At 54.8% G+C, this 22,482-nt stretch overlaps 1 protein-coding gene across 18 annotated transcripts in view; it reads right to left on the bottom strand.

The window, feature by feature from the left end:
* RAPGEF1 (Rap guanine nucleotide exchange factor 1) overlaps window positions 1–22,482 on the bottom strand; it is a 127,962-nt gene that overhangs the window by 3,795 nt on the left and 101,685 nt on the right. For 11 of the 18 annotated variants that reach the window (XM_081271375.1, XM_081271369.1, XM_081271372.1 and 8 more), the window contains 13 exons: window positions 15,864–16,121; window positions 14,731–14,823; window positions 13,077–13,165; window positions 11,355–11,466; window positions 9,402–9,477; window positions 6,060–6,144; window positions 4,432–4,524; window positions 3,431–3,616; window positions 2,446–2,530; window positions 2,038–2,132; window positions 1,132–1,210; window positions 952–1,053; window positions 414–511 (listed from right to left, as the gene is read on the bottom strand). In XM_081271375.1, the coding sequence (XP_081127501.1) occupies window positions 414–511; window positions 952–1,053; window positions 1,132–1,210; window positions 2,038–2,132; window positions 2,446–2,530; window positions 3,431–3,616; window positions 4,432–4,524; window positions 6,060–6,144; window positions 9,402–9,477; window positions 11,355–11,466; window positions 13,077–13,165; window positions 14,731–14,823; window positions 15,864–16,121 (1,451 nt within the window). The remainder of the gene's footprint in view (window positions 1–413; window positions 512–951; window positions 1,054–1,131; window positions 1,211–2,037; window positions 2,133–2,445; window positions 2,531–3,430; window positions 3,617–4,431; window positions 4,525–6,059; window positions 6,145–9,401; window positions 9,478–11,354; window positions 11,467–13,076; window positions 13,166–14,730; window positions 14,824–15,863; window positions 16,122–22,482) is intronic. The other 7 variants (XM_081271362.1, XM_081271365.1, XM_081271376.1 and 4 more) reach the window with 2 other exon arrangements.

Raw genomic sequence — 22,482 nt, 5'->3', positions numbered from 1 at the left:
AGGAGTCCCGTGACAGAGGCCTGTGCAGCTTTGAGTCCACTTCCGTCTCCTATTTACGCTCTCAGATTTACGCTCCCATGGCTGGGCTGGGAAGTTGACTTCTGAACATGACACCAAGTGCTCCCCAGGTTCCTGGGGTGACTGGTCCTTGGGCTGTCCTAACATGCTTGAGGCTCCTGGAAGGTGCATGAGGCCCCCTGGTGGGGGTGTGGGGGCTCACACTTGTCACCTGACCTTTTCCCTTCTGTGGCAACTGTAGCTCAAGAGGCATTCTTCACTTTAGAATTTCATGATAAAGCAGGGGAACAACAAGGCTGACTGACGGGCCCTCATCTCCTCAAGGAGCCCAACATGTCTTCACAGAGAAGTGAAGAGGCAAGCCCAGACAGGCTGAGGGGGAGGCCAGCACTCACAGGTATGGGATGCAGGGGGGCTCCACCTCTGAGAGGGCGGCCCGGTAGGCTCGGAAGGAGGACGAGCTGTCAATCAGAGTGCAGTACTCGGCCAGGCCCTGTGCGGGATGAGAGGTGGGTTAGTGAGTGTGGGCTGAGGCAAGGTCCCAAGACACAAAGAGAAGCCACATCTGGTCCCTGTGGTGATGTGAGCCCTTTTACCTGTATGTCTATCAAACCTGGGTGGCAGGGAGGCCCGAGGCCATTTTGTGGGAAACATCTCTTGGGGTGAGTGGGTGACATCCTCCCTTTCCCTCCAGCACTTGCCCTGCAGGTGCGCCCCGCCCAGCAGCCCTTCCAGAAGCTGGGACCCAGGTGTAGGCTTGCAGTGCAGGCAGGATGTGACACCCCATGTCAACTACGAAGGCCCAGGAACCAGAGGCCAGAGACCAGAGATAGGAAACAGGTGGGGAAGGTAGCTGCCTGGCTACAGGTTGGCAGCACTGTGGTCACAGGTGGCTGGCCTGGCCTACCCACCAGATGCTTCCTGCCCACCCACCTCTGAGGTCTGCTTCTGCCACTCCAGCCGACGGATGGGCGCCGAATCCAGCGCTGAGAGGATGGCCAGGTAGGAGTTGAAGTTATTTAGCTTCCGCAGGTGCTGTGGAGAGAGGTGGCCTGTGAGGGGAGGCCCAGGGCCAGCAGGCCTGAAGGGGGCTCTGGGCTCAGCCACCGTTACCTTCATGATCTTGATGAACTTTAAGAGCAGCCGCTCCCTGTCCTGGGCTTTTTCCTGTAACATGATTATGGACCGGACCCTGTGGGAACAATGGACAGAACAGAGCAGCTGAGCTGATGGGGCTCCTGTAGGTCCTGGCAGACCAGGTGGAGCCAGACAGGGTGACACTGTACCGGCAGTCATGAACCTGGCCTCAAATGGCTCAAGACATCTCAGGGGTCGGGGCCAGATGCTCACTGACAGGGAGTTCAGCTCCTGCACTGGACCTGGGGGAGCAGCGCACTTTCCTGGCTTGTACTGACCTGAGCCCCTGGGGCCTCAGGACTGGCCAGGGAATCCAGCCAACCCCAAGTCAGCAGGTCGCTTTTGCTAGCCACAAGGAAGGGAACTCTCAGAATCTTAGCCCCAACAAAAAGCTAAAGCTAGAACTGAAACCAACACCAAAAGCAGTCATGGCTGTGTCTCAGGGGTCTGTGGTGGCCTCCACATCCTATGGATCATGTGGGCCCGTTTCCAGGGCTACCAGAGGAGGTGTTAGCCACTGCATTACCTCCTCTGTCCTATAAAAGGGCACCTGCACCAGGACATCTGGGGGACTGTGGTAATGACCAGGGCAGGACAGCAAACGCGATGCCTGTCCCCTTCTGCCATTGAGGGCAAGTATCACTCAAGACCTTGGCACTCTTCCCACAGAGCTTCTGTGCCTCCTCTGTGCCTCTGGAGGGCAGGTGACCAGCCTATCCTTGCCTTCTCTGCTCCCCAGGGCTTGAGGTTAGTGCCCGCAGGGCCTCCAGAGGAGCCTGGAGGAAGGACGGCAGCAGCCCCCACCCTGCCAGCTCTCGTGGGAGACTGAACTTGTCCAGTGGTGCTGCCAGACCAGCGAGCTTGGCGCAGAGGCTTTCTTACCAGTAGGACATGTTGTTGAAGTGCTCTGTGAACTGGGTCAGGTTAGGGCTCTTCTCCTCATTCTGTTCTTTTGCCCAAAGTAAAACCTCAGGAATCTACAGAAGGAAACAGAGCAGACAGCACTGGAGCCCTCTGGCTTTCCTGTGCCTGGTGCTCTTTTTTTTTTTTGGTGGGGGGGGCGGTTGCTGAGGATTGAATTCAGGGGCACATGACCACTGAGCCACATCCCCAGCCCTGTTTTGTATTTTACTTAGAGACAGGGTCTCACTGAGCTGCTCAGGGCTTTGCTTTTGCTGAGGCTGGCTCCTCAGCCTCCCGGGCCATTGGGATTGTAGGCGTACGCCCTGGTGCCTGGCCTTGTGCTGTCTTGGTCAGAGACAAACCAGCAGCAGCTCCCCCGACACCTACCTCTATTTTATAGAAGAGCTCAGCATCCAACAGTGTCAGCTGCTCGGCTATTTCATGACTGTGAAAGTCATGCAAGGTCCCTGGCCTGGAAGACAGAGGCATAAGAAGTACCGTTGGGCGTGGAGGCTGGGCAGGAGTGGCACTGCAGGCTCCAGGGCTGGGAGGGAGCAGCTATCCAAGTCTCACTCCACATCAGGACAGCAGGGTGGCAACAGACTCCAAATTGCTCCTTGGTCCCTCAGGGCCATGGGGTTTCCCCAAGAGGCCTGCCTACCCCATCTCTGCAGGTCATCCACAGATTTCAGAATAGGACAATGAGTTCCCCCCATGGGATTATGGGTGACTCAGATGCCTAAGGCCTTGCTCACCACTGGCCACCACTCCTAGGTGGTCAGCAATAAGAGCTGGCTGTGGGAATGGGGGGGCGCTAACGCTCAAGAAGGAGGGGGTGGCCAACCAGCCAGTGCCCACAGCTGGAACTAACACTCATCCTCAGGCTAGGGCAGAGGGTAGGCAGAAGCCTGGGACTTTTTTTTTTTTTAAATATATATATTTTTGGTTGACAGTGGACCTTTATTTTTTAATTTATTTATATGCAGTGCTAAGAATTGAACCCAGTGCTTCACACATGCTAAGCAAGCACTCTACCACTGAGCCACAACCCCAGCCCCAGCCTGGGACCTTTGTACCAGTCTTGGGAAGGGTCTGGATGGTGCTAGGAGAAAGCCCTGCGCTGACAGCAGCCTGGTGCACACCCACTCCCCTCCTGTCCTGCTCAGCCCTGCTGACCCACTGATCCACTTCCTTGTTACCAGTGACTCGCCACCCCAATTCCCCTAGCAGGGGAGGCTCCCCACAGGGAACCAGAGGCTATTCCCAAGGCACCCCGAAGCAGGATGTGAGGCCGTGCAGCCGGGGAGGACAGCGGAACAGAGGTGGCTAAGGGGTGCAGCTTTCCAGAGGGGCCGAGAGGCTGACTGCTCACCTGGCTGCAACACCCCGGGCTGCCAGGGGCTGGTCGGAGTTGGCACACCTGAGCAGCCTCTTCTGGTCCACCTTGTCTAGGATGTTCTTCCGGAGCACGCGAGCCAGGCTGAGCTCCCCATTGCACACCAGGCGGAAGACCAGCTCCATCAGCAGCTTCAGGATCTCCTCTGTCAGCTCCACCAGGCTATGGGCCAAGGGCACAGGGTGAAGGCCAGGCACACAAGAGCCCACCAGGTACACCGCAGGTACAGGAGTGTTAGCACAGAGCTGGAGCCTCCCATGGAAGAGTGAGAAAGGACCTCGGGGCACCCACATCCTCCGCAGCTCTGGTGTCATGGTCCTGACAACATTTCCCTGACTGTCACTCAATACATGCTGGCGCTGCATGCACTATGTGGGGACTCTGTGGGGCTGTGCTAGAGACCCTACACCAACTGCCACAGGAGCTTCTGGTCTCACCCAAGCAGTGGACACCAGGAAGACATCCCTCACCTCCTCTGCCTGGCCCTTCCCTGGATGTGTGGCCACTGCCCGTTGATGCTGGAGCCAGGCCTTGGTCTGTTTTGTTTACCTCCAACCCCAAGGCATACTTGTAGAATATGGAAATGGCCAGGGTCACCAGAGATCCCAGATCCCAGTGGAAAGGCTGAGGTGGGTGGGAGAGGCTGCCCACTCCACTGCCCTAGCCTCTACCAAGCCCCCTACTGCTGAGAGTACGGCCAACACAGGCTGATCCTAAGATGTTGGAGGGAGGGATGGTGCCAGGTGGGACAGGGTCTCTCCTGAGGGATGGAGCCCATTAGGAAAGATAGGACCTAGTACCTCATTGTGTCCTATAAGGGACAGGTCATTCCTTTCAGAGAGCCATAATAAAGTAGGCTAGAGCCAAATCCAGAGCCTGTGGGTAGTGCTCTTCAGGTGGCCGGGTGGGCTGAGCAGTCTCCACGGGGTGCAGGGAGCCCATGTCACCCGCCCCTAGGCCAAGAACAAAGCACTCACCAGAGCTCATCCACCACCCGCACCAGCACGAAGAACGTGTTCTTGCTGACGCGCTTCTTGAATGTGTCGGCGAAGGGAGAGAATTTCTCATAGGTGGAGAAGGGTTAAAGAAATAGCCCACATGGCAAAGGTGATGTGCTGAGCAGACACGGAGCTCCCACTCAGCATGCGCCAGGGACCTCATGACTGAAGCCTAGAGACTGGGAGTCATGGTCCCAGCACAGGGAGCAAAGGCTTGCACTTATGCAAAATGGCAGTGCTGCCCAGGCCTCAATCCCAGGGGTGGTTCTCAACAGCCATCCTCTCTGGTCTGCAGGGCCATCCCTTCTGTGCCACCCCGGCTTGCCTGTCTGATTCAACCTGAGGCTTCTGGGAGAGCACTGACAGCATGAAGGCTGTAGTGCTGAGCCTCAAGATCTCAGGCCCGTGAACGGGCAGAGGTCCTCTGCTCTCTCCATGAGCTGCCACCCCGAGGTGGTCCCCCTGCTTTGGCTTGGACACTCTGACATGCTGGGCCAGTTCCTGCTCCCCGGGACAGAACACTCCCCGTCTGCTCCTCGGCCAATGGCACCCTTGGTTCCCATTCCTCCCTCACAGGTCTCCTGAAGCCAGCGTCTGCCTTGGAGGTTATGCTTTCCTGCTGCTGTTGTGCGCCCCCCGTACTCCATGACTGGGGATACATGCTATGTGTCTGGCACCCAGGTGGACCGTCAGCCTGCCCCAGCTGTGTGCTGGGCAGCCATGCTCCCGCTGCTGCTGCGAGGCTTCCATGAGCATTCCTAGGGGAGCCGGGGGACATCCCCTGAGAACCTGAGCACCCTCTGCACCAGGCAGCCATGTGGGACAGTCACTCTGACCCACTGCGCCTCAGCGTCCTCAAGTGCATCACAGGAGTGACACAGCAGCACCAGTGAGTGCATGTCCGACCAGCAGGTGACTCTCTTCCTTGGCCAGGCCTGCCACCAGGGGCTCAGAGCAACAGAACATAGGCTGAAGAGGACCCCCAATCACCATGGGAAACATCAACATCTATCTTGATGGACCAGGGGTTCGCAGGGTCAGGGTGAGGGGAGGCCTGGAGGGGACTCTGACACTGGAAAAGAAGCTCAGGACTTCTTGCCCAGAGGGACAGCAGCTGCCCAGCAGATGGCAGTCACAGGCTACAATGCAGGGAGGTAGCCAAAGAGCAGTGGGCTAGCCTGGCAGGACAGGCAGCTGGGGTTTGACAAAGAGGCATCAGGCAACCACAGCAGGTCCTTTAAGCCCCTGGGGTCTTCCTTGGCCACTACTACTTCCCAAGGGTGAGCCCACAGGCAGATCTGGTGGAGGGGACAGAGCTGATGCCAGCTCTGGCTGGGGCAGAGCTGCCCGCTGTGGGCGGAAGGGGCTGTGCATACCCCTGAGCCACCCTCTCACTTCCTCAAGCCCTGCCCACTGGTGCCCACCCTGCCTGATGCCCTGCAGGCTATGCTCTTGCCCCGGCCCCCTTCCCTCCCAGGTGTGCTCTTTTTCAGAAGCACCCAGTGATCCCACTACGTTCCAGCAATCCATGGGTGAGTAATGGGAGGGGGAAGCCACTGAAGCTGCGAGAGCCTGTGTCCCCATGCTGGTGGCGCTGGGACGGATATCGGTACTGCAGTTTCTTGATGAGCTCCTCGGGGCTGATAAAGGTCCTGTAGGTGGTCAGGAAGGCTTCACAGTACAGCACCAGATCTGCCAGGAGTAAGGGAGCAGCTCAGTTAGAGTGCAGGGGGGAACTGAGGGCTTGGGGATATAGGTGAGTCTGCCTGTGTCCCAGAGGAAGCCACCCACACTCTGTCCAACTCTCAGGAGAGACCAGTGGACCTGTGTTTCATTTCGCAAGCACCTTCTTCTAATGACAGAGCTGTCTGGGCAATCATGTTGCAGTGGGGTCTGAGGCCAAGTCTGGTCCGTTTCAATCATGCCTTCCCTGGCAAGGGGCAGAGACTGGAGACGCGGCTCCGAGATGCAACCCTGGGTTAGCACTGGAGGGCTTGTCTGCCCTCAGGTTCAAGGACTCCAAGTCTTAACAACCATGGTCAGGGAGAAAACAGTCCAAACTTGTCAGCAGGATCTTTAAGGTAAGTCAGAGGCAGTACGGAGATGGCAGGGTCTAGTAATTAAAAATCTGGGGAAAGCATGTACCGAGTCTTCAGGGCAGCTAGAGGCACAGCTTAGCAGTTTGTTGAGATATACCAGTGGGCATGCTCAGTTGCCTGGGAAAGGCAAGGTCAGCTACAAGGAGCACAGACCCAGTGGCTGGGGGACCTGGGCAGACAGTGCCCACCCCTCTGCCCCTCCTTAAGTGGTGCTGGTCCCAGCCAGGGACTTCAGACACTCTAGAGTCCCCACAGTCTCATTTGTGTGCTGTGTGACTCATCCTCCAACCATGCTGTCTCTGACATTAAAGAAAATTGAGGGCAGTTTTTAAATTCTTAAATGAGACAAAGGAGCTGGCCAGGCTCTGGCCTATGGAGCAGAGCCGAGCCAGAGCAGTTAAGGAGGCCTGGCTCGTTCCCAGCCCACGACCCTCAAGCACTACTTGAGTTTTGCTTTCTGGGCAAACCAGCTTCTAACACCTTCTTACAGGCATCCTGTGCTTTCTGGAAGCAGGAATCTTGAGGCATTCCACTTGTCACAGGCATGTGGCACTTTGCCCTGCCACCCTTGAGGCCAGACAGGGAGGAAAACTCTCACCTGCTCCTGCGTCGAGGCCTTGTGGTCCAGTCCCCTGCACCATGCTCAGGCTCCTCCCTGGACCCAACCTACCTGGCTCACTGCCACATTTGGCTTTATGTTCAGAGTGGCTGGGCATGAAGCAGAGATGGGGCAGCCACACCAACGCCGCTTCTGAGAGAACCGATCCAAGCCCACACGGCACTGTGGGGGAGGACCACTGCCAGGAGCCAAGGTGGCCTCTTGTGAGGCATGTCCCAGGACCTGCTGCTGAGCACTGCTCTGTACACGCACCACATCCTTCAACACCCAGAGCAGCCCCACAAGGGGGTTACTTATTATTCCACTTAGGAGACAAAGAACTGGGCCTGAGGTCACGGCACCATAAATAGTGTGGTGAGGCTTGTATCCAGGTGCCCAGCTCCAGAGTTGCCAGCCATCTGCTGGCCTTGGGCAGTGGTAAATGGGGTGTCATCTAGCTTCTGGGACAAGCAGCTCTGTGCCACTCCCCAGTGTGCACACAGCTTTTTCGGGGTCCCTTTGTCCCTTGTGTTCTCCTGAGGAAGCCTGAGGGCTAAGCAACAGGTCTGGCACACGTGGTTCCTGAGGATGGACAGGATCTGGAGTCTGAGACCAAGCCTGACCCGGCCCTCTCCTGAGAAAAGGGCCAAGTGATGACAAGGGTCTCCCTGCCTATCTCTTCCCGGTGAGTCCCTCTTGGCACAGGCTGGGGCCCAGCTGTCTCTGAGGCAGTCACTGGTGCCACTGGGACAGGGGCTCCTAGCCAAGGAGACTGCATCATTACCTGCCCTGTGGCCCTGCTCTTCCCAGTGTGGCCTCTGTCCCAATCATACTCCCAGACATAAACAACCTTGGCTCTTCCAAGTCCAGATCCTCCCCCAGTACAAGTGGGTGGAAGCTCCAGCTGAAGCAGTCATCTCCCCCAGCAGGTCTGGCTGGCCTAGACTGAGAGGATCTTGGGCTCTTGCCCATGGTGCCCTCTGGCGGGGCTTCCAGCTGGCTGCAGCTGGCGGGACAGGGAGATCACCATCCAGGGACAGGACCAGAATCAGCTCCCATCTCAGCCCTTCACCTCTGGACAAAAACAACATGAAAACTGCCCCTTTTGTGGGACTGAGGACAGAACTCTAATGTGTCTGGCATGGAGAAGGGTCTACAGCACCAAAGCCAAATGAGGGTTGTCCCTGGAGATGATGGCGAACAGCAGGCCTGCACTAGCTTCAGCTACACACGCTCCACAGAGCTACCTGCAGAGGCTGGACAGGGAGGACTGACCAGCAGCTGCCCAGAGGCCACCCAGCCTACAACGGGGCTGGGACTCTAAGTCCCTGGACCATGGTCAGAAGAAGTGCTGGAGGGCAAAGCAGTGGCTGTGGTGCGGGTGAGCTGGTTGGAAGCCACTCTTCTTTTTCTCAATTTCTCAAAATTTCTGCCAGGTAAACCTTTTTTCTTTTTCTTTTTTTAAACATTATTTTCATGATTCAAAGGTTTCCCCAATAATTATTCTGTAAAAATACAGATGGGGCCATTTATAAAAACAAAGTTGGTTGGGTTAGGATTTCAGGACTGGGGTGTTTTTTATTCCTTCTCCAATGTTGTTATATTGTCCTTTTAATAATTTTTAAAAATATAAATAGAAAAGGAGTGCAGGAGACACGGGCCAGCTGGGGCCCTGGGCCAGGAACCACGTGTGCCAGCCTCTCAGGCCCTCCTTTTTCTGCCTTCCAGAGCAGACCTGGAAGGACAGCCCTTCTACAGCAGGACATTCTGGAGACAGAGGGTCAGTCCCTGCTTCTGCAACCCTCCTGAACAAGTAGGTTGTGGAAGGGTACTGGGGCTGGGCTGGGCCTGTGCTGGGGGAGCCCGGCTGTGAGCGAGGGCTCCTGATGGGTACATGAGCCGCGGCCTAGCTGGAAGGCTGGAAGGGCTCACGTCCATGAAGACAGCGAGCCATGCAAGTGCCATCTTGACCCTAATGCCACTGTTCCACATGCTACTGCCCAAGCTGTGGTCTGTGGGGCACACGCTAGATGCGGCAACTATCCTGACCCTCGGGACACCCTTGTAGGCGCTAGGACACCACCATGCTGCCCTGAGGGAGGACACTTGGTGGGCTGAGTGCTGTTGTTTGTGTCCCCTCCCCTGCCCCAGCAGTGCCAGTGCTCACTCAGATCTACTGAATGACGAGTGCACGGGGGACCTGCAACCCCACTATGACAGGGCCTGCTGTGTCCAACAAGAGGCTACCGTACCTTTCCTGTCCGTCTCAGTAGCATGAACCAGTAAGATGTCTCCAGATCCTCCACGCACATCTGGCCCATCATCTCCCTGGAGCGAAAATAGCAAAGGAGGGCATGGGCCATTGCTGAGAGGAGGCCTCTGGCTGCAGGGGCCCCAGGCCTCCCTCTGCTCTCCTCAGCCGGCAGTGGTGTGTGCTATGGAGCCACTCACCACTCCATGCTCAGCAGACAGGGAGGGATGGGGCTGGCCTGGGCGCTGGACACCCCGAACTACCCAGATGCCACAGGCACCAGGGCACATCCCCTTCTTGAGTACATGCCAGGGCCAGGGGGACATGGTGTCACTCAACATGACCAGCCACCCGCTCACATTTCCGTGGGTCAGATGTGAGGCGACATCTTCATGTGGAATGGTGGGGCCCACCAGAGGCAGGCAGGCCATCCTGCCTCCTCGGGAAAGCCTGTGGAGGCAGGAGGACTATTTCCAAGCATGTTCATGGTCCCAACACTACAGCAAGCTGCCCTAAGTCTAAATCCACTTCCCGGGGAAAGAGAAATCACTTGTAGTGACTCATGTCACAGGCTCTGTGGAGCCCTTCTTGAGGAATGTAAAGTGTTACAAAGACACCGCACGATACCCAATATGGCTTTTGCAACCACCAAACCCTGCCTGGCAGTGAGGGAGGGACCAAGTCCTAACTCCACGTGGGCACACAGACTTCAACCACCTGCCTAGAGCCCAAAAGAACTCTCAGTGGGGCCCGGAGCCACGCCCAAGGCAGACACAGCAGGGCCTCGCGCTCTGCCGCTCAGGAGACAGAACTAACATCTGCTGCTACCCCCAGCAAGGCACCCCTACCTTTCTAAGAATCTGGTGTGTTTACCCTGACTCCAGAGTCCTAAGGTGCTCTGGGTTTTCCACGGTAGCAATGTCCATGACCTGACTCACTGGAAGAAAGCTAGTGTTTCTCTCTGTAGAGGGGCCAGTTGTCCAGGTGCCCCCTGCCAGACCCGTTCCTGCCTTGATGCAGCCAGCTCAGCCTGGCCCAGGATAGGGCCACAGGCGGAATCTGCTTTATTGACCTGTCTGTATGTGGCTGTCATCAAATCAGCCCAGATGACAGTCACCTCCTCAGCAGGTTGGGTTTCTTTATTTTTATTTATTTACTTGTGGTACTAGGAATTAAATTGAGGGGTGCTCTATTACTGAGCCACATCTCCAGCCCTTTTTGGTTTTAATTTTGAGACAGAGTCTTGCTGAGTTGTTGAGGGTCTAAGTTGCTGAGGCTGGCCTTGAACATATGATCCTCCTGCCTCAGCCTCTCAAGTAGCTGGGACTACAGGCCTGTGCCACTGTGCCTAGTTAGGGCAAGCTTCTTACAAGGCCAGTCCTGTGTCTGCAGCACTGCTCAGCAGAAGGGAGAGGCAGGGCTCACATGGCTCTGCTCCTTCCTCTATAGTGACAGGTCTGGGTATCGTCCTTACGTCTGGGCTCTGTAGACCAGGACAACATACAGGAGTCCAGGCCTGGCCGTTCCTTTTTCTTTTTTTTTTTCAATGGTGGGAACGGAACCCAGGGCCTCCCACGTGTGAGGCAAGTGCTCTCCCACTGAGTCACTTCTCCAGCCCTAAGTTTTCCTAATCAGCCGGTGCATCCTGGGCAGGGGTTCTGTTTTATCAATGATGCACAGGGGTGGGGAGGGCTCCCGGACGGCAGGCAGGCTGTGTAGCTCTGCTGTGGTTTCTCTCACAGCACTCTCAGGAGTGCCGTCATTAGGGCTTCGGGAGGCTCTGTAATGCCCAAGACACTTTCTAGAAGCAGTAAGAGAGGGGATAGTCCACTGCTTCCTGGGAACCCAACAGCCCTTGCCTGGCCCAGGTCTTTCTGCTGGAGACACTTCAAGGTCACATTTTCCTCAATCTCTTTTGCTCCTGCTTTGTGGAGCTGGACTGTGAAGTCCTTACCTCTTGCTTGAGTGTCAGCCTGGCCATAATTTCGTTGTGGTCAATAAGGGACAGCTCATCTACTTCCTCCTCCGACTGAGCTGACTCCAGAGTGTCAGGTGACTTTGGGGACCTGGAGAGAGAAGTGGTTGGTGCTTAAAACAGGCCCTGGGCTCCCTGACACCCAGAGGCCGAGGCAGCGCTGGTCTGGGCTCGAGGTCAGAACTATTCCTACTTCTGCTACCAAAAGCTGTGTGGCCTTGAACCTTTCCTGTTCCCTCTGGGTGTCTCACAGAAGGGCTTAGCTGGGATTAAGAGGTGCTCCTGAATTGTCTTTGTGAGTGATGCTGCAGCCCTTCTCTGTGAAGGCCACCGAGACCCAGTCAGTACATGAGGAACAGTGAGAGGGCCAGCAGGACAGGAGAGGAGGCGGTATCGCCCCATACCACCCTCCAAGTCCTTCCTGAGGACTCACTCTGTTGGTCCCTTTGTTCGGCAATAAGAAAAAAGCTGTGCCCGAGTAGATATGGCCCCTTTTCCCCAGGTGCTCGGTCTAGCCGAAGACACTCTGACACAGGCAGTCACAGCAGCACAATGAGGGGAAGCTCAGGAGCGTGCAAGAAGAGTGAGGGAAAGGGGGGGCCGGCTTGAAGGTCAGGAAGTTCCCTGTGGAGGGACAGATAGACCGAGACCTGAAGCACTGAACAGGAGCTGGCGGCTGAGGCACCGGGAGCAGGGACATCCCCACAGAGGGAACGTGGAGGCCACTGCGGCCGTGGGGGGAGCATAGCATGTCTGTAGACAGCCATCTTTGCCCTGGTGCCTTATCTGGATGGAGCCTTGGAGGCACTGGCCTGACTCGTGGTCACAGGTCACAGCTTTCACCCTAAGGGCTCAGACTCGGGAAATATGTGACTCTAGAGTGTAGAACAAGGCGGGCTTGGGAAGAACCCCTCTGCTGCCTGCCTTCCAGGCTCCAGGCTGTGGGTGGCCTCATGAAGGGCCATCTCAGCGGCTGCTTCTGGACTCGGTGTGACCTACTCTTCTGCAAGGACCATCTCAGCTCTGAAAGTAAATCCGCTGGTCCAATGAAGTAGGTGAGAGAACTCACAAGCTGCTTTGCTTCTAAGTGCTAAGCTAGAAAACCACCATTCCTTGCTGAAGCCAGCCTGGGAAGCTAATCTGCTAGGACCACCGAGGACTCCAGGGTAGATGGTCCTTGGCCGTAAAAGGGAGGAAAAACTTGAACAGATGGAATGTGTCACGATAGAGGTGACATCAACATAAGGCTGCAGGCAGGATGCAGCCCATTTGTTCCCAGAAGTGCTGGAGAAACTGACTACACGTCCTAAGCCTGGTTGGGCTTAGCTTCTGCTAACACTGAAAATGTTCCGAAAGAGAAAGAAATAGCTAAATAGACTGCATGACTCTTGACTGATCTTAGTTATGAAAATTTGGGAGAATGGAGGAATTGGAACATGATTTGCCTATCATGATGACATGAGGGAATTTACTGGCAATTTTCTTGAAGGAATGGCAGACTCCAGGAGAGCACCTTTGAGGTTATCAGTGATTTTTTCCATTTTCTTGCAGTTTCTACCAGAAGCATGTATTATTTTGAGAGCCAGACAAAGAAATACCTTCAATACGAAACACAAGCAGGCCTGGTGGGCTGGCTGCAGGAAGTGCAGGCAGGCTTTACCAAGTGGCCACTCTGCTCTAGGCACCTGGCTCACTTCCTACCTCTCACCACCATCTCTGCTGTCCTTCCCAGGGGCACTGCCAATGGCTGAGGGATCTCTGGAATGTCCGTCTTTCCCAGCTGGTGATTCCTACAAAGAGAAGTGAGTGTTGGGGTTTAGAATGTGGCCTGCTCCAGGGGCAATCTGTCTGCCCAGCACTCCCACCTGCAAGTGGCTTTGAAGTGCAAGTTCCTATGGAGGAATATAAGGTGAGAACAAGTTAATGCTGAATGCAGTTAATTACAAGACACATGGGCCCTCTTGAGACTAGCATCCTGCCTCAGGAGAGTGGAGGTGCATGCTTTGTAACATATCAGCTGCTGGGCAGATGAAGCCACCTTAATGCCCGCCTGGAGAGAGAGGACCTTCTTAGCAGCTGCCTCTCAGAGCACGCTGGACACTGGGCAGAGGGCTCTGCACACACTCTTCTTCCGCCCTATCAATGACCTAATGCTACCCTCTTCTCTCACGTGTAGAAACAAAGGCTAGGGAACAAGGGCCTGACTGCACACAGATTGAAAATGGCAGAGCCTAGATGGAGCACAGAGCTGTCTATCTCCAGAGCCTGTGCCCTAGGCCACTGGGTCCCAACACTATGCTGTAAAACTTAGAGAATTTTTAGGGATGTGATGCTCAACAAGTGATACTCCCCAAAAGTCTAGCTGCTCAAACACTGTGTGACTATCCCCAGCAGACTTGCTGTTGCCCTGCTCAGTGACACCATGGCTCTACAACATCCCTGGCTGCCACCAAGGCTACAACGGAGAACTAGGACTGTGTTAATACAGGCGACATCACCAGGAGGGTGCTTTAAGGTGAGGGAAGTCAGGATGGTCCTGGTGGCACAGGTAACCAGAGGGGACAGGTGAGAAAGGCACAGCGGCTCACTCCACGGTCAAGGTCAAAGCCCATGGGTGTAAAGATCCCTCAGTGCTCTTTGACTTGCTGAGGACATCTCGATCCCTAAGGTCCCACAGCAGACTACCCCAAGGGAGTGGCCATGCTCTCCAGGGCTGGGCTGCCCTCATGGTGGTCACTGACACAACTCTGATGGAACCTGTCTCACTCAGGCTCATGGGGACAGTGGCTACTGAAGCTTCTGGACTTGCTCATTTTCATGAAGCCAAACTTGGAAAACTGACACTCAACAAACAGAACCAGTGCACTTTGACTGTCAAGAGCTGGGACAGCAACACGAGAGTGACGATGGCCAGGACTCCCAGGGACACTTCCTCAGGAGCAGCTAGGTAGGAGCAAAGCATGCTGGGAAGAAGAGGAGGGAGGGTCAGAAAGGCTGAGTGGGAGAAGCAGCCCTCCTACTGGGGCAGGACAGAAGATGGAGCTCACGACTAGAAGGAGGGATGGAAAGAAATCCCACAGAAAGCGACTTGCAGCCAAGGCCCACACCAGGCTGCTTCTGGAGATTTCTGGAAGACACACCTGGCCAGGCTCTGAAAAGCACCACACCCACTGAAGCAGGCGAAGGTGAAGACCTGCACCTAGAAGCTGCAACCTCTCCCTGGCTAAACCAGCTTTCCGCAGGCCTGCAGGGCTCAGCCAGACAGAAGCAGGTGCAAGGGAGGTGGCCTGGGGGGTGGGAGCCAGCCCCACCAGGCTGGGCCACATGCACGAGGCCACCGTCCGAGGCTACTTACTCCTCGAGAGGGAGCCAGCTCCTCGCTGCTCTGGCCAGAGGAATACAGACTGACATATTCACCCTCACCAGCTTCCTCACTGGCGTTTTCGCTCTGGGGGAGACAGGATGAGAGGAGAGACGATCGGCAGGCCCTCCAGCCAGTCCTTGGCTCAGAGGGCAGCCAGCAGGTCTGGCCTGGACCTGGATGCTCCTTTTACAAGAAAGACCCAGAGCTGTGCTCTACTCTTTCTGGGAAGTGCTTCCCCTGGGTCAGAGGATGAAGCTGCTTTTGCCAACTCTTGTCTCTGGGCTTGTGGGGACCCTAAAGTTTTGGCTGGATCTTCCCCACAGGTGTTGAGGGCCATCCTGGGAATGGCCTTGGAAAGGTAGCCTCCAAAGGCAGGGAAAGAAGCAACATGTTTGACAACTTAAGGCTGGAAGAAGAGGAAGCCTCCTGTGGACATCCTCTCTGCCCCTCCACCTGCCCCCTCCCACCTGCCCTCCAGCCTGAAAGGAAGCTCTGCCCAGGGTTAGAGAGGAAGCACTAGGGCCATCCACAGTAAACGAGGCCTCTCCCTGGCACCTCCTGGATCTCTTGACACTTCCTACTTCCAGAGGGGTCTGTGCCTTTCTTTTCAAACAGAACGCCAGTTATCTATCTTATCCTTACCACAAGTTACTGCCTTTATTTTATTTTTATTTTTGGTACCAGGGATTAAACTCAGGGGCACTCAGCCACTGAGCCACATCCCCAGCCCTATTTTGTATTTTATTTAGACACAGGGATTCACTGAATTGCTTAGTGCCTCGCTTTTTGCTGAGGCTGGTTTTGAACTTGCGATCCTCTTGTCTCAACCTCCCGAGCCATTGGGATCACAGGTATGCACCACCCCACCAGGCATTACTGACCATTACACTAGTCCACGAGGGGAAACCAGGTTCCTAGCTGGATGGTAATGTTGTGTAAGAGCCTTGATTTCTGTTCTGAAGCAGACGGGCTGCTGTTGCACCCCGACCTTCTGTGGCTGTCAATCCAGCTGGGTGCCAGCAGGCACACCCCAGCAGCAGGCTGAACTGCTGGTGAGGAGCAGCGACACCACTTCCTACCACCGCGCAACCCCACGTGCAGCCATGGGCGTGCTGAGTTCTCACCGAGTCAGCGCAAGAGGTTTCGGAAGGAAGGCAGACAGTGTTCCCATGAAAGCTGCTCTCCTGAGAGGATGAGAGAGGCCCGGCCATGGTGCTGGGAGGCGGACCGGCTACGGCAGGCACCGCCAAGTCCGAGCTCTGAGACGGGTGGACAGGTGGGAAATGCGGAGAGGAAGAGGAGGTAGGCGGAAGGAAAGGTTGGACGGAAGCCTGGTGGTGAGGCACGAAGTCCTGGGAGTAGGACCTAAACACAGATTTGTACTACAGAATCAAAGCAGAAAACAAACACAAAAACGAGAATACGGGAAGGAGAAGACAGACAAGAGAAGAAGTCATTAGATTAGCTGGCTGCACGGCGGCAGGTGTTCTCACCAACTCCACCTACCAGGGCCAGCGCGCCAGGCCAACTCCTGCGTCCTCCAGCTCTGAGGCCCCGCACCCCTCACTGCTCCCCAGAGAGGGCCCTTGGGGCTGAGGACTGACCAGAATGGTCCTCTGTGTCCGAGCGGCAGCCCCCCCCCCATTCCCTCAAGGACAGCAAATCCCACTCAGCATGCAGATGGCCACGCATTCCTCTGCAGCAGAAAATTAAAGCTATACAACCCAGCCCAACACCTTTGAGTGCTTCCAGGAACTGGGGGGCTGAATTCCATGCTGAACTGTATGTATCCATGGTGAATCTTTCAGACAAACCCCTTTGATTTATCCCTTAAAAGACAAATTCTGCAACCTTTTAAACATTGTCATCCACCTAAAGCCCTGCTAGAATGGAAGGGTGTGAGTAAGCCTTGAGTGGCCTGCTGCCGAGGAGGCCAAAATGTCGGTGCGCTCACTTCCCTTCCGAGGCAGCCTCGTCTTCCCCTTTTCTTCCACTGCCTTGTTTTTAGGCAAACGCAGCAATCTCACAGCACTTCCCACGCCACCCCAACTCTCATCAGACAGAAGAGCCAGACAGCAGACTGAGGAGCACCTCCACGTGTCCCCAGCTTCAGGTCTAATGAGCACTCCCCAAGGCCAGGATCTAGCCACCAAGCTGAGAACCTGATGATGTTGACATGCCCAGCAGAGACCTGCCAATGGGTGCTGACCCCCATGGGGACTAGGAGAGCAGTGATGGGAGGGACGGTGCCTTAAGTTTTCGCCCACCACACACGCCAACACAAAGGTGTATATTGCCCCTCTGCACTTGCTGTGGCCCGGGACTTTCGGAACCCATGGAAATCTGTGCGTGCTGCACATGCTGGCCTTGCCTGCAATCCAAGACAGGAGGATCACAAGTTCAAGGTCAGCCTCAGCAACTCAGAGAGACCCTGTCTCAAAGTCAAAACAAATAAAAATGGTTGAGGATGAAACTCAGTGGTAAAGTGCCTCTGAGTTCAATTCCCCAATACCAAAATAAACAAATAAATAAAAAGGATGGGGGTAAAGTGCCCCTGGGCTCAATCCCCAGTACAAAAAGAAACAAACAAAATCCCCCTAAACAAAAACAAACCATGGAAATCAGGGAAAGGAAGAAGAGACAAAGGTGTAGACTAACAGGAGGTCGAAACTCTTATGTCCCTCAGTGGCTGTGCCAAGCTCCCCTTCAGCTTGGATGGAGCTGCAGCAACGCGAGGCACAGGTCCGTCCTCTATCCATCGTGTGGCAGCCCACCCGGTCATGCTCATCACAGCTCAAAGCTCTTCCTGTCCTCACCCTCAGGGAGGCCATGAACCTCTTGCCCTATGAGCTCCAAGGCTCTTGGTTTGTGTTGGACCTGGGACGCCTGCCCTAGGGACCCACACATTTCACTTCCCTATCTAATTCACCAACTCAAGGCTAGCCCTTGGCCATGGTTAAGCAAATTAGTGGAAGTGCTGTGCAAGTTCTGACCAACCAATGCCGGACACCCCGACTCCTGTGGCCAGTGAAGCTCCATCCACATGCACCCACCTAGAGAAACAGGGAGCAGAGGCCCAGCTTCTCACCCAGGCTATTGACTCTCACCCTGAGCCACAGCAGTGCCACACTCCCCTGAACCCTCCAGCAGCGTGTGGGTGGCTCCATAGGTCTGGGGACTCTGGGTTTTGCTGTGTTTCTCTGGCTGGGGTGTACAGTGTGGGAGGCTGCTCTGCGGGGACCCTGAAGGACTCTCAGGCCGTGGCTTTGTCCCCTGCAGAGCTGGGTTCTCAGTTCTGTCGGCTGCTCCCTCTCCAGAGACTGGTGCGGCCTCCAGTCAGCAGGTACCTCTATGCAGCCACAGATCCACCTACTTGCTGCCACCTGGTTTAAGAGTTACCCCCAGGCAGACTCTTCCTGGAGTCCAGGGCAGCTCTCAGTGATGCCCTACCCTCACACCCACGGGCCTCACACCAAGCACCCAGACAGGAAGTGCCCTGTAGAAACAGCCCTGGCTCACAGACACAAATGGCTTTCGTGCAGCCTCAAAGACCTCACACTCAGGAATCGGCTTCCAAGTGGATTACTGGGTGTGTGCGACAAGATTTGATATGGCAAGTTCAGGGTGGACTTCCACATGGACTTCTGGGAGAGGTACAGGGAACAGCTGGATGCCAGTCCTCAAGTCACCTAGGCATGGCTTGACCCCTTATCACCTTCCCACCTGTGACCTTGGGCAAGGGATTTAAGTTCATCTTTAAAATGGGGATGAAAATGACTGCACTTCAGTCTGTGGCCATTCAATAAAGGAATGTCCTGTCCTGCCCTCCAAATACCAGCATAGGAGCTACTATAAATCACAGGGTGAGCACTACAGAGCAGCCCGACACATATTTGCTAGATGAACAAACACTTAGAAACTGATTCTATTATTAACATGCCAAGGCCATGGCTGACCAGCAGCAGTGCCTCAGCTGTGAGTGTGCATGGTAAGGAAAAGGCTTGCCACTCGCCTGGGCTCAGAGACCAGGAACAGAGGGAAGGAGGCTCAGGGATGTCACCAGGGAGGAAGGAGAAGAGTGGAGAGATGGCATCTCTAGGACAAAGGGGCCTGGGTGCCCTCTCTCCCCAGCTTGTATTCTGGCATTCCAGCTATGTGTTCGTGCTGGACAAGAGCCAGGCCTGAACGATACTGGACCTTGGCGGCGGGAGGTGCCAGGGAAGGCTCCTGAATCATCATGAAGTGCATCCTGGTTTCTTCACAGTTCTGAAGATGCCATGAGGCATGCTGGGGCTCAGAGTCACACCATTTCCCACAAGTCCAGGTTTCTATCATTTCCCTAGAGAAATACTTCCAGTCCCTTTGAGACTGTGCTCATTCCCAGGGCAGGGAGGGTAGGGACGGCCACTCTGTACCACGCCACTCAGCCCCAGCCTGGAGGCTATTTTTGGCTAGTGCCTGGCTGTACTTTTGACAAGCTGCTGCTCTCTGTGCTGCAGGAATTTTTATTTATAGCCAAAGTGACACCATTTGGGCTGAAGATTCTAGAATACAAGGTGCTCCTGTCTGGCCCCTACAAACTTCTGCAGGAGATCTGGGGGTGTTAAGGTAAGCAAGCAGGTAGGATAGGGATGTAGTCAGTCAAAATGACAGCAAGTCTGGGCACGGTGGCGCAGGCCTGTATTTTGCAGTGAGTCAGTCAGGAGGATCACGAGTTCAAAGCCAGCCTCAGCAACTTAGTAAGGCCATCTCAAAACAAAAAATAAAAAAGGGCTGGAGGTGTAGCTCTTTGGCAGCATACCGCTGGGTTCATCCCCCAGCACCAAGAAAACAAAACTAGCAAGGACCACTGAGGACAAGGACTGTCACCCTCACTGAATACATCCTGCTGGGCAGATGAGAAGCCAAGAGTTTTATATGAATCTTCTCATTTAACATGCGGGAACTGCTATTGTGATCCTTATAATGAAGAAATTGAGACCACACACCTAATAACTCACAGCTAGCAAGAGGTGGTGCTGGGCTGGCCTGTACCACATTCAGAGGTTCATTCTGGGCACATGACCAGACCTTGCCTCAACCCCCTACCTCTGCAGGATACTGCCCGCTGACTGCTTCGATCCTGAGTGCTGTGTGCTGCCGAGTGCGGGAAAGGCAGCAATCCAGGGGTGCAGAGTGAGTCTGGGCCAGTGTTCCAGGGCAGACCAGAAAGGTGGAGGCAGAGCCAGCTCTTCTGAGAACACAAACCTGGGAGTGCTCCTAAGTTGTTAAGTGAAAAAGAAGGTAGAGGCTGAGGGACAGCCTTCGATGCTCACTGTGAACAGTGTGTGAAGGTGGAGCCAACTGAAGCTGGTAGGCATCAGTTTCCTCTGCACTTTAGTCCTAGTATGAAAAAGGACGGGGATGGGCCGTGGTTGCCTTGGCAAAAAAGCAAAGCAGGAAAATTTATCTCCAAGTGAAAGTTCCTGAGTCCTCAATGCAACAGCCACTCCATTTAATTCCCGATGTTTAGGAAACCCCAGGTGTTAGGGAAGGCAGCCTTGCACCTGGGAGGCAGGGCTGGAGCAGAGGCCCAGGGACCTTGGCTAAGTGCTGCTTTGCAGGTACTTGAGCGCCCAGCCTTGCAGAGCTTCAGCTCTACCAGCAGTAGGGAAAGTGCTTTGACACTGAATGGACTCCCTGTGCAGGTGAGCGCTAGGGAAGAGAAGCTGCCAGAGACTGGGTGCTGCTTGGTGAGCTGTAGCTCACCAAGGCTCAGGACATCAGTGCCTTTGGATGCACAAAACAGAGGAGCTATTGGACAGCTGCTTTTCAGGCTTACAATTTTAATCCCTTGTTTGTGAGAAAACACACCCAGGAGAAGCTACTTTCCAGTGTGCCATGGGCTCTCCCTGTGAATTGCCAGGCACCACTGTCAGCACTGTCCCTGGCTCAGAGCATATTCCCTTCAACAGGGCTCGCCAGTAGCATGATTTGTTCTCAAAGGGAGTCAGTGCGCAGCGCTCTGCAGAGTTGCCTGGGAGACACTGGTCTGATGTGTTCTTATGGAGATGGCATGTGATCATTCCTAGGAGAGACACTCCTTACACCATGTGGCAACCTGGAAGGAACAGCTCTGCCACTTCCTTTTCTCATTCCTGGTCCCAACCAGCAGATTACAAAAGTCATCATGTGGGTCCACCTTGGGCCCAAAGGCAATACCCTTCTTTATAAAATGATCACATTTTATGTAATGACAGAGGATGAGCTTCCAAAGTCAAATAGCAAACTGTGAGGCAGATGTCGCAAGCTCCAGGGCCCAAGGTCTCTCACAGGCTGCTTATCTTGCACCCAGCAAGGAGGGCGCTTGGGGATGCTTTTTTGTGGGAATGATGTCTGCACTAGCCAGGTGGCATTAGCATGTCAGGCCCAAAAGACACCCTCTTCCTGTTGGAACAAACACCTTAGTGGTTTAGGATGTGACATCAAAAATGTCATGCTTGGGAGGGTTTTGGGTAGTAAAGTGGCAAATGCAGAAGTAACATGTCCCTGCAATGTCACAGAGCTCCCTTGAGAGATGCATCCTTGCCCCAGGGCCTTTGACAGTTATCCTCCTGCAAACCTCAGGGCACTTGAGGGTGCTCTGTGTGTTCATCAAGTGCTGATCTGAGAGCATCAACTCTAGAGGAAATTTAATTCAGATTAAAATAGGATCCAAATGCAGTCTAGCCATCTAATGGGACTACTTTTACACACTTTGGAGTTCAGCAGCATGACAGGAGCTCTCACTTATGCACAGAAGTCTACTTAGAGCCTTAGCTACCCTCGGTGAAGTGTCAGAACATGGTAGAGAAACAAGGCCCTCAATGTCCCTTTTCAGTCTGTCTCCTGTTCCATCTTCATCTCCCCACTTCCTGTTTGGCTTAGACCAGTTGGTATTCCCATGATCTTTATGATGGTTGCTAAGTGAATTCTCAGGGATGGTCATGGCCAGGAGGTTGGGGGGGGGGCGGGTACAGCAAGTGTGCAAGAGACATGGATGCACTGGGAGTGTCAGGAGACAGCCTGGCTGGAAAGGCTGCCTCACAGTGAGGGGACAGCCAGGGCAGAGGCTCAGCCTTCTGAGAGTGTATGTGTGCTGCAGTACAAACACCTGGCTCCCCCATCTCAGGAAGGTGACTGCTGTACCTAGACAGGTACCAGCTGCTACCCAGGCCCTATAAAAACCTGAGGTCCTCACATGACACACCTTTCATTTTCTCATCCCAAAGATTCTTTTTAAACAAATAACAGTTATTTTGGGATATCAAATACCCTCTTGAAATGGGGATGGGGGGCAGTTTTACTCATGAGGACCCATCTGGCAGTCAAGATGGAAAAGAAACATGGCAGACTGCTGGAACACCCATCACTTTCTGCTAGCAAAGGGAGGAGGCATAAGAGGACAGCAAGAGATGCAGGAATACTGCAAGGCCTGGAGAGCACTGGCCACCCTGTGGTCCCTGAGACTCAATGATATCCTGGTCAAGGGAGACAAGAACATGGACCAAGCCCCAAACTTCCAAGATTTGCACAACCAGAGTTCAGAATAGGGAAAGGGCAGGTAGAGGAGATGGCTGGGGAACAGGATGTGGAGGGAATGGGTGAGGTGGAAATGGCAGGCAGCTCAGGAGGCAAGAGCCCAGATAGCCCTGGAGGGAGAATCTGCGACAGGGAGAGGGAAGAAGGCTCAGCAGCAGTGCTGCCTCTGGGAGGGGCAGCTTC

Source organism: Spermophilus citellus (genome assembly GCF_964194105.1).
Source record: "Spermophilus citellus genome assembly, chromosome: 2".
NCBI lineage: Eukaryota > Metazoa > Chordata > Mammalia > Rodentia > Sciuridae > Spermophilus > Spermophilus citellus.
Note: the sequence above shows the minus strand (reverse complement) of the source record. Positions and strands in the feature narration are given on the sequence as shown.